This window comes from Leuresthes tenuis, unplaced genomic scaffold, assembly GCF_036924035.1.
Source record: "Leuresthes tenuis unplaced genomic scaffold, fLeuTen1.0.hap1 SCAF_10, whole genome shotgun sequence".
Lineage (NCBI taxonomy): Eukaryota > Metazoa > Chordata > Actinopteri > Atheriniformes > Atherinopsidae > Leuresthes > Leuresthes tenuis.
In genome coordinates this window covers 8,302,840-8,314,342 of record NW_027325364.1, presented here as the reverse complement: position 1 = coordinate 8,314,342, position 11,503 = coordinate 8,302,840, and the positions used below count along the sequence as shown (strand labels likewise).

At 38.8% G+C, this 11,503-nt stretch overlaps 1 protein-coding gene across 1 annotated transcript; it reads right to left on the bottom strand.

Moving 5' to 3' along the window:
* Positions 1-7,856: 7,856 nt before the first annotated feature.
* Positions 7,857-11,009, bottom strand: LOC140315645 (uncharacterized protein C1orf232). Its single transcript, XM_072393245.1, has 4 exons — positions 10,914-11,009; positions 9,110-9,187; positions 8,734-8,840; positions 7,857-8,329 (listed from the first exon to the last, which is right to left on the bottom strand). The coding sequence occupies exons 1-4, from the start codon at positions 10,992-10,994 to the stop codon at positions 7,978-7,980; spliced, it is 618 nt and encodes a 205-aa protein (XP_072249346.1). The 5' UTR covers positions 10,995-11,009; the 3' UTR covers positions 7,857-7,977.
* Positions 11,010-11,503: the final 494 nt, after the last annotated feature.

The following is an 11,503-nucleotide window of genomic DNA, read 5'->3' as shown; positions in this document are numbered from 1 at the left end:
CTGGACATGTGAAAATTCTTACGCCATTCTTCAGCGAAAAACCACCTGCTTGTCAAAGTTCTCCCACCAACTCAAGCTCCAACTAGATCTAGCTTCAAACCAGTGACTTTAGCGTTTCTGTGTCATTGGGGTATTGTTTTATGTCACAGTGCACACTCCATAATGTTTTCTGACACCTCCTTAATATTGTACAAAGTCTAGCATGGACTAACTATTTTGATTTGAATTTCACATCAGAGTCCAATGTGATTTTAATTATGGCTTGTGCTATTCCAAAACCAGGTCCAGTCAAACTCAATGAGAGTCCAGCCCATTATAATCTACAGTAAACCCATTCTGTGTGGTCTAAAGTGATCTTTGATTAGGCAGGAAAAAAGACCCAAAAATGTCATTTTATGTTGGATTTTCAAATCGTTGGAGATGGATCAGAACAACATTTTTGTCTTCAGTATTACAGTCTGCGATGGTGTGTTGGAGGACCCAAATGCAGTACAAACAGCCAGCAAGAGCCAAAAGCACTGCTGGAGCAGAAAATACAGTTAATTCCAATCGGAGAAAAGTACTAAATACATAAATTAATAAATTAATAAAAACACTAATCCTTAACTAACAAGTGAGGTAGACATGAGGAGGAGGGGACAACCGGGAGGAATGACAAACACAATGATCTAGTAACGATCAAAGGAATCTGGGAAGAATATATACTGAGGGAAGATAATGAGTAATTCAAAACAGCTGGACAGCAAATAGTAACTAAGATGATGGGAAGCAAAGGATGAAAAGGGAGACAAGTACGAAAGATTAAATAAGGAAAAGATGTGTACAAAATAAAACAGAAATCAAGCTGACTGGAGTTCTCAACATGGGAACATGGCAAATACCAAACCCAGAAGAGGATCTTGATTAAAGCAGTGAACACAAGAACAAATCCAAAAAAAGAAGATCTAAGAAACACTACAGGACCCATAGACCATGACACTAAGAGGTTAAGTTTAATGTTATTTTATCTTTTATTTGTTTTTACTATCAATCCATCCATTTTCTATACCTGCTTAATCCATCAGTCGGGTCATGGGGGGGCTGAAGCCTATACCAGCAGTCATCAGGGGAGAAGCAGGGTACACCCTGGACAGGTCACCTCTCCATCACAGGGCCACACAGAGACAAACAACCACATATGCTCACACTCACTCCTAAGAACTTTTTTTTTTAGAGACACCAGTTAACCTGACATGCATGTTTTGGACAGTGGGAGGAAGCAGGAAGACCTGCAGAGAACCCATGCATACACGGGGGGGAACATGCAAACTCCACACAGAATGGGAGTTGAACCTGGAACCCTCTCAGTGTGAGGCAAAGGTGCTAAGCACCAAACCACCGTGCAGGGATTTGCAGGGTTCACTTTTCCACGCACTTCAATATTACAAGGAAATAAAGTGAAGCGTCACTTCTTTGAAATTATCACACTAATATTTTGTCTCAGGCCTCCACACTTTATCACTTGAAGATTAAGAAGGGTTACAGGTTGAAAGAGAAAGGTCATAGTAACCCTGCAGTGGGTTAGTCTTCAAAAATCACGTTGCCTACTTCTTATCTCTGTAGACACATTGCAAACAGTGGAGATAAACACTGCAAACTGCTGTGCCTGCACGTTTGTTTGGTGGATCTCCTGCTTTTAGCTGATAAAACTATCAGAGAGGTGTCTAGAGCAAAGTTATAGCTAATCTTTCTGTTCTCTGTCTGAAAATGACATCTGTGCAGCTTTGTTTGACTTGGCCACTCACTTGAATATGACCACAGTACTTTTGGGACATTAGTGCAATTACTATAAACAAGACAGACTTTTAGAAAGAGATTTGCAGCTTCTGATTTATCTATTTAACGGTATTTCATTTTGACCGCTGCTGGGTCTAGTTTTTCTGAATCTCCTGGAAAGAATGTTTAGAATTGGATATTAATTTGAAATACAGCGCTTACTGGAATCAAATTAACCACTGAATGAAAATAAAAGACTATACTTAGGTAAATACTTCCTCAGATGAACACCGTGTCATTATTTATTCAATGAAAATTAAACCACCTTTAGCAGCAATAATTTGAAATTATAGCATTGAGGAGTCAGAGATAATGAAAAATTCACCCTACCTTATGATATAACCAGAGAAATTGTTCCTTTTATTAGATTTACATTAAAAGAAATCCCCTTGACATGTGACTGTGAATATGAAAGAGTGTGCATACATGCATAGATAGATTCATAGATAGCAATTAAAAGGCTGTTTGCTAGTGATCAATTAATCACAAGTGCATATATTCTTGACTGTATGGAAACAATAAAGGTATTCCTCATTTTTCATACACTGTATCTGCATTTTGGCTCAGCTTTTGTGAAAAAATACTGATAGTTTAATTTGTAACATTTTGATGCTCATCTGACATTGTATTGACCTAATTTATGTCCTGGTAGTGTCCTTTTTTTCCTTATATTTTTCAAATCTATGGATTAGACCAGGGATTGTTACATTCTGCACAAATCAGCTAATGAGGCATCAATCTGAATCAGGTGTGTTGGAGCAGGGAAATATCTAAAACCTGCAGGACTGGAGTTTGACAACCCTGGAATCAACTAATGGACTAATAACCAGAAAGCACATTTTTCAACTCATGCTAATGCTTTTTATAAATTCATAGACATTTAATTTAAACAAAAGAGACATATTAATGAAAAGAGACTCTCTCTCACTTTTTTGGACCATACATTATATACAGTATGTGAGTGTGTGTGAGCACTTCCGTCAGACAAAATTCCACCCTCTTGCCTGAAGCAGGTGTGGAAGTTGCAGGTAAGTCACTGAAAAGGAGCTCAGACAGTGTTTTTGTGAGCACATCTTTTTTCCCGCAGGTCGGTTTCCAGATGGGACTGCTGCTGGTGTGTGTGAGTCACCGTGTCTGCTGAGGCGCCCACCACAACTTTGTCATACCTGAGCGCTACCAGACATGTCTGTCTGTGTGTGAGGGATCTCTTGAAAGAAGGGGCTTATTTTCCTCTTTGCTTTCACAGCCATAATTTCATGTGTAAATCTTCTCTCTGACTGACTTTTCACATTATCCTATATTTTACAGACAAAACATGTCTGCAATGAGAAGACAGAGAAATTCTTAATGCACATTTCTCTCTGACTAATATGGTTTTATCACTTCAACAGACTCCAGACCTTGAGCTTTAATCTTGAATGTAAACCACCTCAGATCTGACTCTTTCTGTTTCTTTTCCTCAAAGGGAAAGACTAAAGATATGCAACAATCTACATGGTAGTTATGTCAAAGTAATTATACATTTAAAAGCTAACCTCATGTGATGCCTTTTTAAAACTTCTTCAGCATGCCATGTCCATAAAGAAACACATTTTTAAGGCACACAAAGAGAATGTGTCTGTATACAATACAAATCTATTTTTACTCACTTTTGTGTTTCAGCTTGAGTAAACTTATTTTAAGCTCACAATTAAATTGACGGTATAAAGGATTCATTTAAAAGAGTTTAAAAGTCTGACTTAGTACATCTTAGCCTTTGTAGTTGTAACCTAATTACCATGAAGGATTGCCAGACACCATCATAACTGCAAAAGTAATCCAACCACAAAAGACAGTCTTGAATATAACAGGCTTAACCTGTTATCTCCTCCAACCATCTCCTGTCCAGATGTGCCAGAAAGGAGCATGACAAGCATTGTGGGTTTTTTGCAGCAATTAACACATGCTCTTACATCTTTGTGGGCTGCTTTAGCCCTTTCTCTCTGACATAATAACAGTTTATGGAACAAAGATGACGGCATGGTGTGAAGTTAATGTTGTTCATTGGCAGAAAAAAGAAACTACTCTATGAACTGTATAAGGAAATGGGAATATCTTTGCACATCTCTGAGGGCCAAAAGTGAACCAAATGGCAAAAGAAACAGAGAGAGTGGGGCGGTCATACACCTGTTTGACAAGACTGCAAGCGATGTATTAGCATGACTGCAGGAGAAAGTTTGTTTTATGGGTCTGTTGTATGATCCACAGGCCTCTCAGATTCTGTTGCATTTTTGTTTTAATTTTCTGCAATTTGTCAATTGCAGAAAATGAAAACAAAGATCCAAAGATGTGGCCATTCACCATCCTACTCCCTTTGTCATGTTGCACTGCCATGTTACTACAGTACCTAATTAGAGACAAACCAAACACTGGATTTAGAGTGAGCTTTTTGTCTCGTAGTTTATGGATAAGAAGAGGGTTTTCCATTCACAAACTGTGGTTTGTGCTGATAGGTATTGCCACATCCTACACGCTAATAAAAATTCACACTTTTTAGGGCCAACTAGTCGAAGAAGAAGCCATCATTACAGAAAGCGCACATCTGTGGAAATTTTATCGCTTACCCCAAGTCAAATGATGCCAGCATAAGTCATGATTAACAATGTGGAGTTTGCAGGTAAATGAGAATCATTGGGTGGGAATCATCAAATAAATGGCCTCTAATGTCTTTCCTTGAACTTTTCAAGGCCAAGGAAAGATGGGCAGCTGAAATCTTAAAGACCTAAAGGCAGGTCAACTCTACTTATGTGCGAGACCTGTGTTAGGTAAATGTCTTGATCTGCCAGGTCCCACTACAGCTGACTGTGTGCAGCCCAAATAACTGAATACACTGACTTCATCTACACGTGGATCACTGTGCATTCAGAAAAAAATAAAACATGCCAGACCAAGAAGATGGAGAGCAGAAGAACAGCATGGATGCTTGTTTTGAGGAGAGACTTTGCAGGAGAACTGCTGTTATCCCCACCTCTATGATGCGCTGTAGACATTTACATGCCCAAGCATGGGAAGCATTGACACAGCTCACCCATAAGAAAATATGTGTTGGAACAGTTTGCACACGTGGTTGCAGAAAACATGAGCCCTGCCCTAGGAAAAGATACATTTACTGCCAAGAAAATCAGAGCAAGCTTTAAATCAGCTGCCTCATTCTTACCTCAAGGAAATGTGGGATGGGCCTTAAGCTGTTTTGATATTATCCCCTGAAGAATTTCAGCTTAAATCAAAGCAGAACCAGTGACTTTACAATAAGCTGAATAAATTGCTGTATATGATGTAAGCGAAAACCCTGAAGTATCTGCATTTGGTTTAATTTCATCTCTGCTTGTGAACCAAGAAAAATATATCCCCACTGGCAATAAACTGTTAATTATTTTAGAGCTCCCTGAGATGCATTTTGAATTAAACTGCCTGACATGTTACCCAGTTTTGTAACTGTCTCCGGTGCAGACTGCCATCCACTGTTAAGTTTTTGATGTTTTCATGCTCTACAAACCCCATGTCCACAAAGCATTACTGATTGTGTCATAAAACTGTAATATGAACCACAGCACATCATTTGAGGAGCTGATTTTCCCCTGACCATGTTTTCTGTTGGAGAATGACTGAAAATAAAATCTAAACTTGAGAATATGAAGCTGACTTTAAAGTGGGAAAGGCCTGATCTGACTCAATGTGAGACTGACAACTGCGTGGAAGTCAGACAGAGCGGCTGAGACTCAATGAGTTTCACGACATCTGTCATGACAGCCTGAAATCTGGCTGACACTGGAAAGGGCAAATGGAGGCTGGTCAGCTTGAAAAAAGGCATCAACCTGAGCTTTTTGTGCATTTACTCTTTGCAATTTTCACTTTTTATTATGGGATGTTGTCCGATTTAAATGGAAACATCAACTAAGGTCCCAGATTGGAAAGGAAGTAGTTTTGTATCTGAGGAAACATGGCACAGTTAGACAGGAAACGGGTGTTAAAATAAACAGGAAATAAATGGGAAAAAGGAAACCAGAGATGAAGGGAAATCTGAAGTACGTTTGACAGGGGATACAAATGTAATGTTGGCTGTTTTATTAAGCAAGGTTGTTGCGTGCAGTGAAGAATAAGGCTGTAAAAAGAAAGATAAGTAGAGGGGATGATGTTTTTTTTTGACAAATTAGAAGTGAAGGGAGCCCTCTGCTGGTGGGAGTTTTGGGTTTCAGTGGCAAATATCATCACATGAAAAGCCACCTAAAAATATTCTAAAACTAAAATAACTCTAAATAACTTAAAAGTGGGTATTCTAAACACAGACAAAGTGATTTGAAGGCCAACACTAAATTAAAAAACAGCAGGTGTAGGGAAGAGAAAGCTCCAAAATAATGATAAAAAAAGAGAAAAACGGTAGTCATTCAGTTCAGGTGCATTTTGCTTGTCATATCTGTAACATGACAGAGCATAACATATCTGTGAATAACAAACGTATCAGTCTCTACAATCATCAGTTAATATGCAGGTGAAATTAGACTCAGGTGTCTGCAGTCAGTTGGAGAGCAATGAGGTGTGAGTGGGTGCCCTGTTTTATTTAAAGAACAGCATCACATCAAACCTCACAGGATTAATTAATTAATCCCAGGATTTTAAACTATATTCTGGAATAAAAAAGCAGACTTGGAGGAGCTCAAAAATAGAGTTTCACTCGACAAAACTCGGAAATTCAAAAGCATGGTTAGTCTTCCCAGGAGTGGTCAACCAACAATGATCACTCCAAAAGCTATACGAATTAGTTTGAACAACAATGGTGTGCATGGCAGAGCTCCAAGGAAAGCACTGCTGCCTTTGGAAAGAAAAGAGCTGCCTGTGTGCAGTTTGCTAAAGATTATATGAACAAGCGAGAAGACTGCTGGAAAAATGCTTTGTTGATGGATGAGAGCAAATTAAAGCTTTCTGGTTTAAATGAGAAGTTATGCCTGGGGAAAGGACAATGCTGTAATTCACATGAGAACCTTATCCTTTCTGTGAAACGTTGTGGAGGTTGCATTGTGGTTTGGGGCCTGTTTTGCTGCAACTGAGCCCAGATGGTTTCCCATCATTATTCGAAGCAATGAATTCTGAATTATACCAGCAAAATGTATGGTAAGGGTCCGGACATCTGTCTGTCAATCTCAACAGAAAGTGGGTCATGCAGCAAGCTTTAATCAATGATCTGAATATTTTGCTTGGAATGAGAAAATGCATTTTGTTTTTTTTGATGCTTCAAAACTTTTAGTCTTTATTATATCATTTCAGAATAAAATGCAAGTCAAAACCAAAAAGGACAGGATATGATTGTGTTGTAAGATGCTTTTTTTTTTCTTAAACATGTCACAAAAATCAAGACTGTCAGAGTCACACATTGCACATTTAAGTCTCAGTCACAGAATATTCAAGTCATCATTTCAGGTGACATTACCTCAACAGACACACATTCATAATCCACACATTTCATATAAATATCTGAGGAAAACTTGATTATTATCATTTTCTAAATGCTTGCAGATTGTTATGTAATGGTTTTTGAACTGCAAGGTCTGTTAGCTGTAATCCTCTGCCCTCTGAACAGGTTAAGTGAACTAATCCTCACCTAATCCAGCTATCACTGCCTCTAATCTCTTAATCCAGTTTCTACTGAACTACAGATTATCTAAAGTTTGCCGACAGGTATGAGGATTCCTTTTCAAGGTTCGAGAAGCTCTTTGGGTGAGGAAATTCACCACACAATCCCAACAGAAGACAGTCAAGTATTACCTAAACATCTTTATATATGTAGTAGTAGTTTCACGGCTGACTTTGTGCCACTTGTTAGTTTAGACTTGGAAATGTCTATGCATGCAGACACCATATCTGTTGTGGTTTATTGTTAAAAAGGTTTAAGATATGTTATTTTCCATAATATAACAACTTCTTCTTGAAAAGTAAATACGAATAAACAAATAGGTCCTAAACGCAGGAACGATGAAGTAAACGTTGATAAGTATGCCTGGTTTTTGTACTGGTGAACTGACTAATAGTTCAGAATATGATGAATATGAGTTTATACAGTATGTGACCCCTTGTTTAAAATATACTCTCCTTCTAAGCTTCCTCCATCTTCTTAATGTTGCATATATTCTAATTGGTCTTAGTTGCGGTCTTGGTCTTCAGCTCAGCGAGCTTGTTGGTAACAAAGTTCCACTTTAAGGATGCGTCCTCGCTGCGTCCTCCCAACGAGACGTATTTTGAGAAGCTATTGTTGCTCCTTCCTCCTGCTTCACTCTCTTCTCCCTCTGCGACGTGCCCATCCTGCCGTTCCTCCCCTCCGATCTCTGTCACCCCTTCCTCGCCCTGCTCTACTGCCCCATCGTTTGCAGCTGCTGCAGCAGCTTCAGCCTGTTTCTTTGCAGCCCAGTTGGTTGCAAAGCTATCCCAGAATCCTGTGCGCCTGTTGGATCGAGGAGGCTCCTCAGGTTTTATAGCAAGGGGACTGAGAATTTAGAAAAAGCAATGAATGTGTATGTTGGTTTTGCATTCACTGTGTATTTCATTTTGGCATTTTACTGATAATAAGCAAACTTAATATTAAATTGTTCATATATTTCTTGGAGCAAAATAAGATAGCAGACAAACAAATATCAATCATATACATTAAATGTCAAATATTGAACCATCCCCCAAGTAAGTAAACTGGGCCAAAGAAGAGATACTCAGTTATTTAAACTGTCAAAGTTGCTTATAATTCCTCTCTAATAAACACTTCAAGTGTTTTTTTCATGTTAAGTTGGAAATAGTGAACTGAGCACCTAAATATCTCATCGTTCCTCATTCAATCAAACACAAAATCATCTGACCAGGAGTAAAAGAAGACCAATGTCAAATATTTCCACGTACTGGTCAGCGACTGGCGGGCTCTCAGTCTCCTCCAGAAGCTGGTGCTCATCATCTTTGTTGAAGAGAGTTGATAATCTGTTCCAGCTTTTAGCTCCTGCTCCCTGCACCTGGACACGCACACAACCACACACAGGGTCAAAGGTCAAAGCAGGCTTACCTGTGGCGCTTTTACACAAGGGTCCTTTCTCATGCTTATAGAGGAAGATCCAGTCCCTTTTATTTGATTTCATGTGAAATTAAAGACACACGGTAACTGCCCCATTACTGTAAAGTTTCTGCTGTTAGGATTCGTTTTAATGTCAAAAATATTTTGTTCTTGATATTTTCTGCATTTAAATTCCCGTAAGTTTGTAAAGAGTTGTGAGTGATCACCTACTTTTCTGGCCAACTGAGAGACGGCGGTTGGCCCCTCATCATCCTGCACTGGACTCATATCATTATCCACCTCTGTGACCTGCAACAGCGTTAAAATGAAAAGAATGAGTGAACAACACCTGCCTAAACTCCAATGTGCTATCAGATACCAACGCAGATGCACAGGATTTAGGTACAAGTCGCCATCTAGTGTGAAATATGGATACTGCAACTTGTAGGGAACCCAGTACAAAACCTAACTAACCAAATGAATTACGGTTTGCCCGTCAAGAATAACTTTACAAATGAAAACTTTGCATTTTGTGAAAATGTGTTTTATCACAGGAAAATATTGTCGATTTAGATTATGTCATATGTCACACAAGAATGTTCAGCAATGGAAGAGAGAGCGCAGGGCTGAAGATGTCAGCTGGCTGATCTGAGTACACCCTGAGGACATGGCTATCTGTCTCCCTGTCAGTCAGTCACTCGAAGGCCAACTAATCCGTTCGCTCAGCTCCTGCGCGGGATCATGTTTCTCTGCTCTGCAGATATCTGGGTCAATGCAACACTGCCTGTTTCACTACCAATTCCTGCACGGAGTGAAGATGTTCCAATGGGGTGATGAACTGTGAGAATTATTTTCTCAAGCAAAAGTACTGACACAACAACGTGAAAATACTCAATCCCTGCATCCAACATGCTACTCAGGTTAATTACTTTATTGATTTCATTCATAAGAACATCTAACTGTTGGAGCTGGTTCACAAGCAGTTGGTTTTAACTAAACAGACATAGTAGATTAGTGATTAGTTCATTTAAAGCGATAATGTCTGTAAAGCTTCTCATGATATATATGAAAAAAAAGATAAACCAACAAAGTGGCTTTTTCCAAATCTTCTTTTATGTCTAAATGTTGGGAATGTTCACCTCAATTAAGACCCCAACTAGGCACAAACATTTAATTCTAGAAAGTGTACGAATAGAAGCAGAGGTTCAAAAAGAACAACGTTTTCAAGTGAAATTTAGCATATTTTAAACTTAACATAATTATGAGCTGATATTCAGATATCAAATGATTGACTCAATGATTTTGTCCTAAAACTGAGAATATTTATTTGCATTTAATTTAGTCAGGGACAAAAAATGTTGTCGAAGCATTCAACAGGTGTTTTTATCGTTGTTTTTTTTGTAAATATACTTTTTATTTTATCTTAAAGCTTTTAATGATGGCTTTTTGATACATTTGTTTGAATGAATTTGTGCTCATTAAAAGACAGTGGAATGAAGGGCTTAAACACTTTAAAAGCATTCAGTTATTTATTTATTTCATATATATATATATATATATATATATATATTAACATATGTCATTGTTTGTCAAAAAAATAATAAAATAAATTACCAAAACGATCAGTATCTGCTGTAAGCCATCAGGCAAATCATTATTCTAAACATTGATACTGGCCTTGAATGTCAAAATTGCATCCAGAATAATTTAAACTACTGATGGCTGCATAAGGTTTGTAATGTTGCCTTGGTTTCAGTGATCTTTTACACTGGGTCATTAGTCAATAACTGGCAGAATCAAGTTTGAATTATACCACAAGAGGAAGCAAAACCAACTACAGGCCTAACTTCTGACTTGAAGTTCCCATCAGACAGAAAGTAATACAGCCTCAAAGCTCATCTAACCCCATGATGAATAAGAAATGATCAGCTGATTTTCTGACTTCGGTACCAGCAAGACAAACTTTCTCATCCTTAAACATCAGTAGATGAATCACTAGGATACACAGATGTGGAGTAAAGTGTACATTCTGTACCTCTTCAGAAGTATCCTCCTCATACTCAGGATTCAGAGTCTTCATCACTTTGCTTTTATAAATCTTCCACATTGGATTCATATTTGCACAAATGGATGCTCAACACTCAGAGGCAAGACCGGTTTTCCCTCAGTCCTCCCTCCACCAAGTCTCCACTTCCAGCTTCAGCTAGTCTCAGTTGGGCCTCAACAGACCTGTTTCCATGCAGAACGCACTCAGCAGATAAAAAAAAAACGTGAGGAACTTGTTCAGAACTGAGGCCAGATTGTTCTCATACCGCTTCTTCTGCTCAGATTATGTTTGTCTCATCAAGCCAACAAGGTCAGCAGGTGCTGTCGTCCCCACAGGAGTGTCTGCACAGGCGAAGCTAGGAAGTTGGGCTGCTCGTGCCTGTGCCCACGCAGGTGTATACACACACTCTAACTTCGTCACAGGTCAGAGTACCTGCCTCGGTTACCTGGAAACAGGTGTGGATTTCCTCATTCATATTTTAGAAGGTCTCTTTTCCAGAGGCAGAGGTCCATTGTCTGCCAGCGTTGGTAATTGTCTCCTGCAACCCTGATGCACACACAACCGCACACTTGTTTATG